An 18,114-nucleotide genomic window follows, 5' to 3' on the forward strand; every position below is an offset into this window, starting at 1 on the left:
TAAATGATCGAAAGATAGGATCTATGTCCAAAGGCCATAAATTCATGCATATCCTTTAACCAAACAATGCTACTACTAGTCATGAATTCCAAAAGAGATTTTAAAAAAATGAAAAAACTATATTTACAAAATTATTTATAGCAGCTCTTTTCTCAGGGCAAAAAAACTGGAAATTGAGGGGATGCCCATCAAGGGGGAATTATTGGATAAATTGTGGCATGTGATTATGATGCATATTGTTCTGTGGGATATGATGAGCAGGATGCTCTTGGAAAAAAAAAAAAAAAACTCTGGAAAGTCCTCTATAAAGTCGAGCAAATGAGATGTACTGCATATAAAGTAATTGCAATATTCAAGGATGATCAGCTATAAATGACTTTCTCAGCAGTATAATGATTCAGAACTATTCTGAAGGACTTATGATGAAAAATTCTATCCATAATCAGAGAAGGTAGTGATTGTTTCCGAATACAGTTTGAAGTGCTCTCTCTCTCTTCTCTCTCTCTCTCTCTCTCTCTCTCTCTCTCTCTCTCTCTCTTTCTTTCTCTCTCTTCCTCCCTGCCCTTATTCCTCTCTCCCTCCCCTTTTCCCTCTCTCTCTCCTTCCCTCCCTCTCTCCTTCCTTCTTCTCCCTCTCTCCCTTTTTCCCTCTCTCCCCCCCCTTTATTTTTCTTCATGATTTTTTTAGGATGGGAAATTTATGTTTTCTTTTATAACATGACTTATGGAAATGTTTTACGTAACTTCACATATGGGTTCTTAATGGGAGCAGGGAATGGGAATAAGAGAAAGAATCATGGAACTCAAAATTTTTAAAAACAAATATAAAAAAATATTTCAAATTAACTGGAAGAGGGGGAAATATTGAATTAATTAATACTTTAAAAAGGTTCAAGTAGCTCCCAATCACTTACAAGAACAAATACAAAAATCTTGGTATTCAAGGTTCTTCAAAATCTAGTCCTTCTCCCCCAACTTTTCAATCTTTTTTTTCTTATTTTACACTTCATACTTTTGAATCCAATTACAATAGCTTCCTTGATCCATGAACAAAACACTCTGTTTCTTGACTCTGGGCATTTTCTTTACCTGTTTCCTTTGCTTGGAATAGTTTATATTCTCATTTCTGTTTTCTGGATTCAAGTATGAACTAAAGCCCCTTCTTTTACAGTAAACTTTCCCCAACCCCTCTTAATCTGATTGCCTTGTTTTTCTTAATTATTTTCTCTTTATTCTGTCTATAACTTGTTTGTACCTATTTTTTTTTGGCCTCCTCCATTACATTATGAACTCCTTGAAGGCAAGGGATTTTCTTTTGACTTTTTTGTTATTCACAATACTTATCTGAGGTCCTCCATTTCAACCAATAGAGAAAATCTCAGATTGTACCTAAGGAAAAACTCCCCAGTCTCTCGCTGGGGATAAGAACAAAATAGACATTTCCAGCTTCTCCAAATTTGAGTTTCTTCCTACCTTTTTTTTTGCTTCAGAGATCTGAAGACTCTGGAATGTCATGATATCTCTCTTGAAGATGGAAGCCAGAAGACAAAGATCTCTCTTTTCTACAGTTCTCACTAACTCTGTTTCTCTCATTAAAGTGAAGCACTGAATAGTCTCCATCAATGAGAATAGCCCCATACAACTGCCTCTTGCAATCAAGGCATACACACACAAACACATATGAATACATCACACATACAACATACATAATGAAATACAACTTATCAGTGTTTGAATAAAACTGGTTGGCATCAGGAAAAAGGAAACTTACTAGCCAAAAATCAATTAATTTTTTTTTATGAAGGTGAATGTGATTTGAGGCAAGTTTTATGATTCATGAACTTTCATTTGTAATTTGTTCTTTCTGAAGTTGTCAGGTTTCCTTCTCCAATTATGGCATCCATTGAAATCTAGTGTTAAAATAAACCGAATTTAGAATCAGGCCTTTAAATAAATTTATCACAAAGTGTCTAGGATTTTCATAGATAATAATACATGTTCATTTGTGTTGTTCTTATCAAAATATTAATTTATTTAATATAATTTTAATATTTAATTTAAAAACAAAAGAAGTTTCGAGCGAAAATATAATATTCACAAATGTTGCGTTACCTTATTCTTTTGTTGTAGTTTTTTACAAGGCAGTTGAGTTTAAGTGACTTGCCCAAGGTCACACAGATAATAGGTATTAAGAGCTTGAGATCAGATTTGAATTCAGGGCCTCCTTATTCTAAGGCTGGTGCTCTACCCACTGTGCTATCTAGCTGCCCCCTTATTTTACTCTTTTAAATTTCAATTTTATGTATGTTTTAAAGCTCTAGGCTCTATTTTCACTTCTCTCTGCTTTTTAAATTGGGGAACTCATCAGCTTCCATGGACAGTTATAATCTTGGTGTTGATGAATCTCAACTCTATCCAATCCTAATCTCTCTCTTGAGCCCACATTTTACATCTTCAGCTTTGAATTGGACATTTCAAACTGGATGGCCCATAGATATCTTAAATGTACTATGTCCAAAACAAAACACATTGTTCCAAACTACAGCTTCTAGAATGAGAACTTATTTTTTTGCAAAAATTGCTGGGAAAAAATATAGATTGCCAAGATTAACAGAAGAAATAAATTATTTAAATAGTCCTATTTGAGCAAAAGAAATTGAACAAGCCATTAATGAACTCCCTAAGAAAAAATCTTCAGGGCCAGATGGATTGACAAATGAATTCTACCAAATAGTTAAAGAAAAATTAATTCAAACAAAACATAAACTCTTTGGAAAAATGGTAAAAAAGGAGTCCTGCCAAATTCCTCCTATGACATAATGGTACTGATACCTACACCAGGAAGAGCCAAAACTGAAAAATTACAGACAAATCTCCCTAATGAATATTGATGCAAAATTTAATAAAATATTAGCAAAGAGATTACAGCAACTTATTACCAGGATAATATATTATGACCAAGTAGGATTTATATAAGGAATGTAGGACTGGTTCAATATCGGGAAAACTATTACCATAATTGATTATGTCAATAACAAAACCAACAGAAAACATAATTTCAATGGATTTCAATGGATGCAGAAAAAGCTTTTTGACAAAATACTGTATGTATTCCTATTCAAAACATCGAATAGGGATAAAGGGGGCTTTCCCTAAAATAATAAGCAGTATTTATGTAAAACCAACAACGAGCAATATGTGTAATGGAGAGATGTTGGATGCATTCCCAATTAGATCAGGGTGAAACAAGAATGTCCATTATCACCACTATTATTCAACATTGTTAGAAATGTTGACTCTAGCAGTAAGAAAACAAAAAGAAATTAAGGAATTAGAATAGGCAATGAGGAAACAAAACTATCATTCTTTGCAGATGATATGATGATATATCCAGAGAAACCTAGAAAATCATCCAACAATGTACTTGAAACAATTTACAGTTTTAGCAAAGTCAATGGATATAAAATAAACCCACAGAAATCATCAACATTTCTATATATTAATGACAACCCATCAACAAGAGATGGAAAGAAAAAGTCCATTTAAAATAATTGTAGACAAAATAAAATATTTAGGTGTTTACCTGCCAAGACAAACTCAGGAATTATATGAACACAATTACAAAACACTTCACACACAAATAAAGTTAGATCTAAACAACTGGAAAAATATCAATCGCTCATGGGTAAATCAAGCTAATATAATAAAAATGATAATTCTGCCTAAATTGGTCTATTTGTTCAGTACCATACCAAATCAAATGGACAAAACATTATTTTATGGAACTAGAAAAAATAATAACAAAATTCATCTGGAAGAACAAAAGATCAAGAATATCAAGGATATTAATGGAAAAAAAATACAAACCTACCTAGTACCAAACCTAAAACTATATTATAATGCAGCAATCAACAAAACCATTTAGTACTGGCTAAGAAATAGACTGGTAGATCAGTGGAATAGATTGGATACACATGACACAATAATCAAGGCCTACAGTTTTCCTGTATTTGATAAAACCTCAAACTCCAGCTTCTGGAATAAGAACTCATTTTTGACAAAAATTGTTGGCAAAACTGGAAAATAATGTCAGAAACTCAACATAGAGCTATATTTCACACTCCAAAACAAAATATCTTCAAAATGAGTACATAATTTGGGGATAAAGATGCCATAAACAAATTAGGAGAGCAAGGGATCATTTACCTAGTAGATCATTAGAGAAGGGATGAATTTACAACTGTTGATTAGAAAAATGCAAATTAAAACAACTCTGAGATACCACTCACACCTCTCAGATTCCCTAAAAATGACAGGAAAACATAATGATTAATGTTGGAGGATGTGGGAATACTGGGACACTAATGCATTATTGATGGTATGAAATTAGCCAACAATTCTAGAGAACAATCTGGAACTGTGCCCAAAGGGCTATCAAACTCGGCATACTCTTTGACCCAGAAGTGCTCCTACTGAGTCTGTATCCCAAGGAAATCATAAAGAATGGAACCCATACCCACATATGCAAAAATGTTTGTAGCAACTCTTGTGTGGATGCTCATTAATTGGGAAATGGCTGAATAAGTTGTGGTATATGAAGGTAATGGAATATTATTTTTCTATGAAAATGATGAAAAATCTGGTTTTAGAAAGGCCTGGAAAGATTTACATAAGCTGATGCTGAGAAAAACAAGCAGAACCAGGAATAGATTGTAAACAATAATAAGAAGACTGTGGTATGATCAACTATGAAAGATTTTGTTCTTCTCAGAAGTTCAGTTACCCAAAATAATCTCAATAGACTTTGGACAGAAAATGCCATCTGCATCCAGAAAAATAACTATGGGAATTTATTGTAAATCGACACATGGTATGTTCACTTCTTTTTTCTGTGTTTTTTAACCTCTCCTAAGGTTTTTTCCTTTTACTCTAATTTTTCTCTCCCAAAATGTTTTCATAAAACAATGTATTTTTAAAATAAAAAAGAAAAGCCACTATCCATTTCTTTTGTCTTTTAAGAAATGTATATATTTGAATCATTACATTAAGTCCAGTGTCAAGAATATACAAGCGTAATTAAAGTACTATGAACATTATATGAATAGTTTTAACTTGCTGAGAAACTCACCTTTTAGTTATGTACTGCTACTTCTGAATTTTTTTTTCTGAGTTGTTAGCCAGGTCATCAGGGGTAATGGTAGAAGACAGAAGACATTCCATGATATTCATAGAGCAATTATATCTGGATTTTCAATTTTACATTAAGGGTGATGAGATAGTCTTAGAGTACGTGTCAAAACAAATTTTAGCTCAGGCTATCTGATTTATCTCCTTATATCATATTAAATATTTACCTAGAATTATTTCCTAAGATATAAATATATTTTAAACATATAACTAAATGCTGCAATGGCACAAAAGACACAAAGAAAAAAATGAAAAGCCTCTGCCCTTTTCCTTAGAATAACATTTTATAACCTTATTATAATACTCATTCACCACAATCCTAGTTTCCTCTTTCTATCATGAAACACTTCCATATACTTTAGTTCAAAGATGAAGAGAAGGCATCTTCACAAAGCCTTTAACATTTTCTAAGATAGCTAGATAGCTAGATAGCTAAGATAGCTAGATAGTGGCTATTCAGAATCAACAACCAGGTTTAGCAGCTATATTCTCTCTTTGTGGCAATGAGGAAAAAGAAAACAACAAATCTTTTCTTCTCAGATTATTTATACTAAGTAACCCAACTTTTGAAATTTGGGGATCCATAATGAGCTCTAGATTAATTACATATACCTGTAAGGAGATCCTTAATAGTCTCTCTATTTGGTTGATATTCCTGTTAGAACAATGGATGTACCCAAAGTCCCAGATAAAAGTTGACCAAAGAGCGTCATGAGAATTGTGTACTGACAATTCCTTCTTATACTTTTTGGTAACAACAACAAAAAAACCCTATATCTTCATTTTATAGCTCAGTTCTAAGTTTCTATAAACCTTGAGGTTTTGGCAAGGCTAATGGTAACTGATAGTTACGTAACTTATTATAGGACACGGAGACATCGACAGAATTTGAGCACTCTGCAATCCTTAATGATGAGAAACTTTACCAAGAGAATGAAATTAATCACATTAGCAGTATAAAACAGAAAAAATTTTAGCCACAGACCCAGCCAATTAGTTGGTTGGGTAGATCACGTACATAATAAGAGGAAATGGGTCAAGTTTGAATGAAAGAATATAGCAAATGGAAGGCAAAGTTAAACAAAAAGCAGAGCACTTAAAGTACATAAAGTGATCATTGCAACAGTGAACAAAATTTACAAAAAGATAAGAATCTTGAGAAGTAAAATCTTTAGAGTATAATGGTAGGTAGCTACCATTTTGTGGTTCTTAAAACAGCATTGTTCATCAAAACAAAAACACAGTATTTTGATATTATTTATTAGTATATTTGATTATTATGAATACTCCAAGAAGAGCATTATAAGAAAAGAAAAGAAAGAGAATCATGGAATGATTTCAGAAAAAGATGTTGTGAGTAGAAAATGTATATCAGTGTATCTTGATATCTGAAAAAAAAATTTTTTTCCAGAGGGAATACAACTTCAAGAACGAAGTATAAAATCATTACCCTTGCACTTCTTTTCTTCACCAGAACATTCTCCTTTCCATGAATTTCTTCATGGCAACTTTCACATCTTTGTTTCTCAGGCTGTAGATCAAGGGGTTCAACATAGGAACAAGGATTGTGTAAAACACAGAGGACATTTTTCCTTGTTCCATAGAACTGACTGAAGAGGGCTGCAGATACATGAAGGCAGCTGAGCCAAAGAAGATAGAAACAGCTGCCATGTGAGAGCTGCAGGTGCTGAAAGCCTTGGATCTCCCTTCAGTGGAACGGATGTGGAGAATGCTAGCAATAATGAAGATGTAAGAGCTAAGAATGGTTAGAGTTGGGGTGAGGATATTAAATGCACTGAAGCAAACAACCACCACTTCATTAATATAGGTACTGGAGCAAGACAGCTCTAGGAGGGGATTGAGATCACAGAAGTAATGGTTGATGACATTGTCCTTACAGAAAAACAGTCTAAGCATGCATCCTGTGTGAGCTGTGGCACCAACCAAGCCCATGAAGAATACACCACCTACCAGCCAAATGCATACCTCATGACTCATAATGACATTATATAACAGGGGCCTGCAAATGGCCACATAACGGTCATATGCCATAGCTGCTAACATATGACACTCTGCAATTACAAAAATGAGGAAGAAATAGAGCTGTGTCATACAGTCATTGTAGGAGATGATGTTCTTCTCTGACACAAAATTCACCAACATTTTGGGAGTAATTACTGTAGAATGACAGAAATCAATGAAAGACAAACTGCTAAGTAAATAATACATGGGGGTGTGAAGGTGAGAAGTGACTCCAATCAATATCATCATTCCCAGGTTTCCCACAAAGGTGACCACATAGATGCTCAAAAATAGTAGTAAAAGGGGAATCTGGAGTTCTGGCCTGTGTGTTAGTCCTTCAAGGATGAAATTTGTCACTGCAGAATTATTGCCTCTGTCCATTTAAAAAGAGTATTCTGTTGGAATGGGAAAAAAGCAGTACATCAGAGGAGATCCTCATAGTTTGTCAGCAGTTCATAAACAATGGGATACCGTGAGGCAGTTAGGTATTACAATGGATAGAGCACTGATTCTAGGGTCAGGAAGACCTGATTCAAACCCCACCTCAAATACTTAACACTTCCTAGATGTGTGACCCCAATTGCAACCAAGAAAAAAAGAAAGAGAGAGAGAGAGAGAAGAATCAGTCACAAAAATATGCCTACCAGTGTTTCTTTGTGGCCAATGATTCATACTTGATATCTGTATCTGAAGTCTTAATAAAATCTCAGATGACAAGAAACAATGATTCTATTCCATTTCAAAGATAAGAAAATATTTTTGAGATGTTCATTTTTAATCTGAGATCAAAACTTGAAAATGCATTGAAACTGTGGCCCTCTCTTTAATAAAATACTACTAAAAGACAGGGGCTGGAACCACCTCGACAATTACTAATTCTGCACTTTCCCTTATAGTGAACTATTTCTTCACCAAGCATGTTGATATCTCCTAATGACCAGGAAGGCTTTTCAAGATGTCTTTCACAAAAATCTTAACTCCTATGACTCTAGGCTTAAAAGGAGACAATTACTCACCTGGCAGTCTTGGAACTTAAGGTTATCGTTCTCATTGTTCTAGATGATGAATGGTATTGATTAGGTTCATATTGACAGTTTGGAAAACTGTCCCTATTTGTTCTCAGCCTAATTAATAGTATGAATCTCATACATTGAACTTCTTTAAAAATTCTGAAATAGAGATCCAAGTTTCTGTTTGCAGGTTTTGAGAGAGAGTTTTCTCTTCAGATGTAAGGGGTCAAGCAGCACTTATCAATATAACTGGAGCTGCTGGCTTATTTGGTATGATGAGCGTTTTCTCTTAGGACTGGAGAACTTGGGAATTTGATTAGAAGTACAAATGGGCACTCCTAAAGTCTCACTTCTATCTCACTAGGGATAAAATAATTCTAATGTCAAGTGTTTTATTTTTCACCCTTCTTTTACTCCTATAAATAAGTTTATTTTGAATTTTAAATTGGGTTTATTATATTAAGTCTCTGCCTTATGTTTCAGAGGGAAACAGGATATATCGTGTATTAGTAGTGTAGAAAAAGTATTTCATATGCTATTTCTTAGATATATACTATTTGGTGAATTTTTTTCTTTTCTCTTCTTATAGAAAAGAAAACTCTTAAGATAAGGGAATTTTTTTTTAGATTCAGTTACTTTAAAAAAAGGTTTCATTTTTATGGAAGCACTATGAGTCTTGGAGTAATGAATAATTTAAATATGATTCCTTTTTATAACACATACTTATGCAAGGGACAGCTAAATGGTGCAGTGGATAGGGTATTGGGCCAAGTCATTGAGTCCTCTTTGTTTTTGTTTGTTCTTAAATAATAGCTTTTTTATTTTCAATATACATGCAAAGATCCTTTTCAACATTCACTCTTTTTAAATTTTTATTTATTTTTATTTTTTATTTTTTTAATAATTATAACTTTTTATTGACAGAACCCATGTCTGGGTAATTTTTTTTTTACAACATTATCCCTTGCACTCACTTAAGTTCCCACTTTTCTCCTCCTTCCCTCCACCCCCTCCCCTAGATGGCAGGCAGTCCTATACATGTTGAATATGCCACAGTATATCCTAGATACAATATATGTATGCAGAACCAAACAGTTCTCTTGTTGCACAAGAAGAATTGGATTCAGAAGGTAAAAATAACCCGGGAAAAAAAACAAAAATGCAAACAGTTTACATTCATTTCCCCGTGTTCTTTCTTTGGGTGTAGCTGCTTCTGTCCAGCATTGATCAATTGAAACTGAATTAGATCTTCTTTTTGTTGAAGATATCCACTTCCATCAGAATACATCCTCATACAGTTATCGTTGTTGAAGTGGACAATGATCTCCTGGTTTTGCTCATTTCGCTTAGCATCAGTTCATGTCTCTCCAAGCCTCTCTGTATTCATCCTGCTGGTCATTTCTTATAGAACAATAATATTCCATAACATTCATATACCACGATTTACCCAACCATGCTCCAATTGATGGGCACCCATTCATTTTCCAGTTTCTTGCTACTACAAAAAGGGCTGCCACAAACATTTGGGCACATATAGGTCTTTTTCCCTTCTTTAGTATCTCTTTGGGATATAAGCCCAATAGTAAAACTGCTGGATCAAAGGATGCACATTTTGATAACTTTTTGGGCATAATCCCATATTGCTCTCCAGAATGATTGGATTTGTTCACAACTCTACCAACAATGCATCAGTGAACCAGTTTTCCCGCGTCCCTTCCAATATTCATCATTATTTTTTCCTGTTATCTTAGCCAATCTGACAGTTGTGTAGTGGTATCTCAGAGTTGTCTTAATTTGCATTTCTCTGATCAATAGTGATTTGCAACACTCTTTCATATGAGTGGAAATAGTTTCAATTTCATCATCTGAAAATTGACTGTTCATACCCTTTGACCATTTATCATTTGGAGAATAGCTTGATTTCTTATAAATTGGAGTAATTCTCTATATATTTTGGAAATGAGGCCTTTATCAGAACCTTGAACTGTGAAAATGTTTCTCCAGTTTGTTGCTTCCCTTCTAATCTTGTTTGCATTAGTTTTCTTTGTACAAAAACTTTTCAATTTGATATAATCAAAATTTTCTATTTTGTGATCAATAAAGATCTCTAGTTCATCTTTGGTTACAAATTTCTTTCTCCTCCACAAGTCTGAGAGGTAAACTATCTTATGTTCCTCTAATTTATTTATAATCTCATTCTTCATGTCTAAATCATGGACCCGTTTTGATCTTATCTTGGTATACGGTATTGTGTGGTCCATGCCTAATTTCTGCCATACTAATTTCCAGTTATCCCAGCAGTTTTTGTCAAATAATGAATTCCTATCCCAAAAGTTAGAGTCTTTGGGTTTGTCAAATACTAGATTGCTATAGTTGACTATTTTGTCTTGTGAACCTAACCTATTCCATTGATCAACTAATCTATTTCTTAGCCAATACCAAATGGTTTTGGTGACTGCTGCTTTATAATAATATAATTTTAGATCAGGTATAGCTAGGCCACCTTCATTTGATTTTTTTTTTTCATTAATTCCCTTGAAATTCTTGACCTTTTGTTCTTCCATATGAATTTTGTTGTTATTTTGTTCTAGGTCATTAAAATATTTTCTTGGAAGTCTGATTGGTATAGCACTAAATAAATAGATTAGTTTAGGGAGTATTGCCATCTTTATTATATTTGCTTGTCCTATCCATGAGCACCTAATATTTTTCCAATTATTTAAATCTGACTTTATTTGTGTGGAAAGTTTTTTTGTAATTTTGCTCATATAATTCCTCATAATAATGACTTTCCTTTGGTAGATAGATTCCCAACTATTTTATGCTATCAACAGTTATTTTGAATGGAATTTCTCTTTGTATCTCTTGCTGTTGAATTTTGTTGGTGGTGTATAAAAATGCTGAGGATTTATGGGGATTTATTTTGTATCCTGCAACTTTGCTAAAGTTATGAATTATTTCTAATAGCTTTTTAGTAGAATTTCTGGGGTTCTCTAAGTATACCATCATATCATTTTCAAAGAGTGATGGTTTGGTTTCCTCATTACCTACTCTAATTCCTTTAATCTCTTTCTCAACTCTTATTGCCGAGGCTAGCATTTCTAATACAATATTGAATAATAATGGTGATAGTGGGCAAACTTGTTTCGCTCCTGATCTTACTGGGAGAGGTTCCAGTTTTTCCCCATTGTACATGATGCTTAATGACGGTTTTAAAAATGTGCTCCTGACTATTTTAAGGAAAAGTCCATTTATTCCTATCCCCTCAAGTGTTTTTATTAGGAATGGATAAAACATTCACTCTTGAAAAATCTTGTGTTTCAAATTTTTCCCTCCCTTATCCCACCCCCTTCCCTAGACAGCAAGTACTCCAATATATGTCAAACATGTACAATTATTCTATACCTATTTATACATTATGCTGCACAAGAATATGAACACAAAACTCAAGAGAAGCATAGAAAAGTAAACGGGAAAAATATATTATTTAAAGGTTAAGCTGTTCAGATCCCTGGGTGAGAAAACTATAGCTATAACTCTTAAGAACTATATCTGTTACTGGGGCAGAGAGAGGGAAGCATCACATGGACAGAGAATGTGGTTGTGAATGGACACTGATGTGATATGAAAGAATAAGATATTAATAAAAGATATTTTGATATTTAATCTCAAAAGTGATAAGGAAGGAAAGTACATTTTGATAAAGGGTACAATAAACAATGAAGTAGCAATGATTCTAAATTGCACCAAGTGGTAGAGAAGCCAAATTCCTAGAGAAGATTTTGAGTCAGTCATAGGAAGAAATAGACTCAAAAGTATATTAGTGGGAGATCTTAACCTTACCCTCTCAGAATCAGACAAATTTAACCACAAAATAAATAATAAAGAAACTAAGGAGATTAATAGAGTCCTAGAAAACCTAAATATAATAGACCTCAGGAGAAAGGTGAATAAGGACAGAAAGGAATATATCTTTTTCTCAGGAGTACATGGCACCTACACAAAAATTGATTTTATGGCATAAAAATCTCACAATCAAATGCAGAAATGAAGGAATAATAAGTGTTTCCTTTCCAGAAAACAATACAAAAAAGCAATAAAAAATCAAGGAAAAATACACTATCAAGGAAAAATCCACTAAAGATCAATTGAAAATTGAATAATCTAATTGTAAAAAAAATTGAGTGGGTCAAACAACAAATCACAGAAACAATCTAAGAAAATGACAATAATGAGACAACATACCAAAACCTATGTGATACAACCAAAGCAATTCTTAAAGGATATTTTATATCTCTAGATAGCTGCTTAACAAAATAGAGGAGATATCAATGAATTAGGTATGCAACTAAAAAACCTAGAAAAAGCATAAATTAAAATTTTCACTTAAATACCAAATTAGAAAATCTGAAACTCAAAGTAAAGATTAATAAAATTGAAACTAAGAAAATTGGTGAACTAATAAATAAAACTAAGAATTGGGTTTTTTTTTGGGGGGGGAACCAAGAAATTATATAAACCTTTGGTTAATTTGATTAGAAAAAAAAGAAAGGAATCATGAACACCAAAAGTGAACTTACCACTAAGGAAAAAGAAATTAATGAAATAATTAGGACATATTTTGCCCAAATGTATGGCAGCAAATCCAAAATTCTAACCAAAATAGATGAATATTTATAAAAACATAAATTGCCTAGATTAACAAAAGTAGAAATAAATTATTTAACTAGTCCCATTTTAGAAAATGAAATTGAACAAGCATTAATAAATTCCTTAAGAAAAAATCTCCAGGGCCAGATGAATTTACAAATTAATTCTATCAAACAGTTAAAGAAAAATTAATTTGAATACAATGGAAAATATTTGGAAAAACAGGTAAAGAAGGAGTCCTATCAAATTCCTTCTATTACACAAATATGGTACTGATACCCAAATCAGGAAGAGCCAAAACAAAGAAAATTACAGACAAATCTCTCTAATGGATATTGATGCAAAAACTTTAATAAAATATTAGCAAAGAGATTATAATAACTTATCAGCAGGATAATACACTATGATCAAATGGGATTTATATGAGAAATGGAGGACTCGTTCAATGTCAGGAAAACTTTTATCATAATCAACCATATCAATAACAAAGCCAATAGATAACCTACATAATTTCAATAAATGCAGAAAAAGCTTTTGATAAAATACAGCACCCATTCCTACTTAAACAAAAAACAAACAAATTTTACAAATCAGTCATAAATTTCTATAAACTTTGAGGATTTGGCAAGGTTAATAAAAGCTAGCAGTATTGATAGCTGATGGTTACACAGATTACTGCAGAGCACAAACATTCATTACACAGCTTAATACAGAAAACAAAGACATGCAAAGAATTTGAGTAATTTACAATCTTTAATGACAAGAAACTTATCAAGAGAATGAAACTATCACATTAGAAAGAAGTATAAGAAAGAAGGGATTTAAGCTACATGCTCAGTCAATTAATTGATCGAGTAGACCAAATACAGAGTACAAGGAAATGGTTCAAGATTTAATGAAATAATATAACAAATAGAAGGCAAAGCTAGAAAAAAAGCATAGCAGTTAAGGTACATAAACTTCTTGTTGCAACTGTGAACACAAATTGCAGAGATGAGGGTCTTGAGAAGTGACATCTTCAATGGTAGCTATACCACTTTGCAATTCTTAAAATTGCAGTGGCTTGTCAAAACAAAGACTAATATTTTGATATTATTTGTTGTTATATTTAATTCCTATGATTGCTCCAAGAGAATGACTATAATACATTTGAAAATATATAGAGTCATGGAGAGATTTCATTAAAAAGATTCTGAGTAGAAAGTATACATTACTGTATCTTGGCATCTGAAAAGAAAAGATTTTGTCAAAAGCAATACAACTTCCAGGCAAAGTATAAATTCATTACACTGGCATTTTCTTTTAACAATTTCCCTTGTTCCATGGAGCTGACTGAAGAAGGCAGCAGATAGCTGAAGGTAGTTGACCTAAACAACATAATACATAGCAGTTTAGAGATTGTCTTTGCCCACTAAATAGTGAGCTCCTTGACAGCAGATATTGTTTTTTTGCCTTTCTTTGTTTTTCCAGCACATATCACAGTACCCAATACAGCGGGTTCTTAATAAATGCTTATTGACTGACTTGTCAGTAATTTGAACAATGTTAGCAAGGAAGATCAGTTGTTTAATTTATAAATGAATAGAGTTATATTTAGGATGCAGGCTCAAAAATTTTCTTACAAATTTTTAAAAATGCAAGATCAAAAAATGTGGAGGAGACCCTTGCTCTAGGCAATCATTAACATGTATGTTCACATCAATGAAGATAATTAAATCTCCAGTTACAGGATACATGTATAAGAACTCCCTCCAATTTCTCATATAGTCCCTCAAAAATAATTCCATCCATACTGTCTCTCTGGACCGATGTAGGTTTAGTTGGCACAATTATTTCCATAATTTATTTATTTAATATCATTGTCCCAGAATACCTGTAACCACATCCTATTAGGAATCACATCACAGCAAATCACTAGCTTTCCTGCCTTAAACTCTGACAAATGCTAAAGTAGTAGCTGTAGAGGACTGAAACTCTGAATAGGTTGAATCTGAGAATGCCCAGCACTTCAGGCTAATTACCTATTCAATGTGAGATAAGGGCTTTATTAGCATATATTTGGATCATGGCTCTCTTCACCTTTGGTGCGTGCTAAATGTTGGGTAGTAAGATAATCATAGGCAAGGATTGGGGGGACAAAGTGAGAGAAAGGAGAGTGACTTGGTATGCTTAGAACTGGACAAAACTTGTTGTGGTTTTCTGAATATACTAAGCTCTGTAGGATACAAGCCCAACGAAATAAGCAAATGGGAATTAATACACCTATCACCTGTGACCAACTAACAGGTGTAGGTTCTTATGCAGACACGTCAGCACAGATTAATTACCCTACAGAAGCATATGAGCAAATTGCTGCTGCTGCTATCAAAGCTTGGGGCTTTATTCCAGGTAAACAAGACAGAAGAGAAGCCTTTGCAAAAATAGAACAAGGTCCAAATGAATCCTTTGTTGATTCTGTGGGACATCTGCAGACAGCTGTCATATGAACTATTGGTGAAAATGCACCAACAGAAATTATGATAAGACAACCTGCTAAAGACAATGCTAATGTGGTTTGTAGAAGAGTTATACTAGGACTATGCAAGGATGCTCCTTTAGAGGAGCTCAAAAGATGTTGTGCCACAGTGGGCAAAACTACCTTTTATACCCAGGCTATGATGCAGACTTCCCAAGATCCAAACATGGGAAGACAGGGTCTCTTTTTGGCAAGGGACTTCCAGAGAGACTCATTAATGCTTTCATTGTGGTAAAGTAGGGCATCTAAAAGTTCAATGTTGGCATAAAGACAGAGTGAGAAAATAAGGTGGGAGGACAAGAACCATAACCCCATGTCAAAAATTCAACAGAGGCTTCCATTGGGCATCAGAATATAGATTGATTCAGGAAAATGAGATGGGTGGGGGCAGTCCCAGGGCCAAAAACAAAAAATACTTGGGGCATGATGGCAGCCAATGCTACACCTAGAGAGTCTTTAGAAGTTCAGTACTCAAACATGACCAATCAGCCAAGAAGTAATCTGATGGGAGAAAGGGATTATGTAACCAATCAGCCAGGAAACAACCTGATGGGAGAAAGGAATTACAGTTGGGGAGAATAGAGTTGTATGCACCTGGGACTACTGAGATATCCCCTGGAGAGGTGAAATCTGTTCCTCTCCAGCCTGTGGATCTCTTGCCTTCAGGCACAGTAGGCTTGACTATTTCACCTCCTGAGAGCACTTACAAAACAGTGTCCATCCACACACTGATGTGAGAAACTGGGGAATGTGTAGGTAATATCCCTGTCACTAATACAGATAGACAATGTGGGACTTATCAACCAGAAGGAGTAGGATCAGGTTTACTAATACAGACTCCTAATAAGCAATCTGGTGATAGTTGTCCAGATTCTCACTCCAAGCAACAGAATCCTGTAATATTCTGGACAGCAGCTGTGAGAGCTGATCATCCTATGCTCACTATCTATATAAATGGCATACCATTAGAAGAATTGGTAGACATAGGTGCAGATCATACAGTCATTACATGTGTCAACTGGCTCAGTCACTGGCCAAAGATTAAAGCAAACACCTATATGTCTGGCATGAGAGGATCAATAGCAGCTGAAGTTAGTGCTACTCCTTTGAGATGGACATTTGAAGGCAAAACAGGAGTTTTTACTACTTTTATAGTTGGAAAAATCCCCATCAATCTGTGGGGAAGAGACATTTTACAACAGTTAGGATTACAAATGAGTACTTCAGTTTTTTAGGCAGGGCTGCTGTTGAAGGCCTGCCAACACTCTCACCTGTTCCTATTCAATGGATACACCAGTGTGGATAGAACCGTGGTCCTTAGCTAGTGATAAAATTCAGGCCTTATTAGATATATTACAGGAGCAACTTGACCAAGGACACTTACAACCTTCTCTAAGTCCTGGGAATTCCCAGTATTTGTTGTAAGAAAGAAATCTGGAAAATGGAGGATGTTGACTGATTTAAGAAAAGTAAATGAACAGATGGAAACTATGGGTATTTTTCAGCCTGGATTTCCATCTCCTACTCAGTTGCCTAGAGAATGGCCTCTTTGGGTTATAGACATTAAGGATTGTTTCTATTCTATTCCTCTAGATAAGACTATGAAAAGATTTACTTTTTTCAGGTGCACCATTAACTTAGCGGAGCCTTATAAAAGATATGAATGGATACTCTTGCCACAGGGAATGAAAAATAGCCCTACTATATGTCAAATGTATGTTGCTGGTATTCTTACTCCAGTAAGAAAAGCATTCCAAAATTAATGTTATTACATTACATGGAAGATATATTGGGATGTGCACCTGAGGAGCAAATGTTAGAAGCATGTCTACAAAAGACCACAGAAACACTAAGGAACTACAAATTGCTCATAGCTCCAGAAAAAATTCAAAGACATGCTCCTTTTCAATATTTAGGATATGAAGTATACCCTAAGGTGCTTACAGTACAAAAACTTTCCTTGAGAACAGAGAAGCTGAACACCTTAAATGACTTTCAGAAATTGGTAGAAGATATCCAATGGATGTGTCCAGTGTTGAGCTTGACTCCCTATTAATTGCAACCATTATATGACATTTTAAGGGGAGAGAGTGCTTTAGACTCACCATGTCAGATTACAAAAGAAGCTCAAGAGACTTTTTGAGAAGTTGAACTGGCTTTATCCAGTGTGGTTGAGTCACTCAAAAACCCTTGGAAATATCAATTTTTGCTACAAAAGAGGCACACACAGCAGTCCTTCATCAAGGAGACAGTGTGATAGAGTAGGTGAACCTCCCAGCACAACCAGAACAAAGTCTTACTCCTTACCCAATGCTTGTGGCTAGAATTTTATTAAAGGCCATTAACCAGGCAGTACAATTATCTGGGATAAGACCTGACAAGATATACACCTTTTATGCTAATGCACAAATTAATGTATGCTGTGAAACCATCCCAAAGTAGCAAATTTTATTGGCTACGGCTCCAAATTTTACACATGGGTCTCCATTAAAGATAACACAACTATTGCATAATTGGCAATGGATTCTTGAAGAAAAGATTTCTAAAATTCCTCTTAAAGTACCAACTATCTTTACAGATGCATTCAAACATAATATTTGTGCTGTATACTCTCATGACTTAACTAAAAAGAGAGTAGTTAGAAGTCCTTTTCAGTCCACTCAGCAGAATGAATTGTATGCAATCATTGTAGCTCTTACTTATTATCCAGGAGATATAAATATAATATCTG

At 34.2% G+C, this 18,114-nt stretch overlaps 1 protein-coding gene across 1 annotated transcript; it reads right to left on the reverse strand.

Annotated features, from left to right (window-relative positions):
• Nucleotides 1–6,653: 6,653 nt before the first annotated feature.
• On the reverse strand, nt 6,654–7,589 carry LOC100929057 (olfactory receptor 8G1-like). Its single transcript, XM_003764335.1, has one exon. The coding sequence runs from the start codon at nt 7,587–7,589 to the stop codon at nt 6,654–6,656; it is 936 nt and encodes a 311-aa protein (XP_003764383.1).
• Between the last annotated feature and the right edge of the window lie 10,525 nt (nt 7,590–18,114).

This window comes from Sarcophilus harrisii, chromosome 3 (assembly GCF_902635505.1).
Source record: "Sarcophilus harrisii chromosome 3, mSarHar1.11, whole genome shotgun sequence".
Classification (NCBI taxonomy): Eukaryota; Metazoa; Chordata; class Mammalia; order Dasyuromorphia; family Dasyuridae; genus Sarcophilus; species Sarcophilus harrisii.

Coding starts and splice junctions, on each gene's coding strand:
- LOC100929057 (XM_003764335.1), bottom strand. CDS start 7,589: ATGGACAGAGGCAATAATTCTGCAGTGACAAATTTCATCCTTGAAGGA.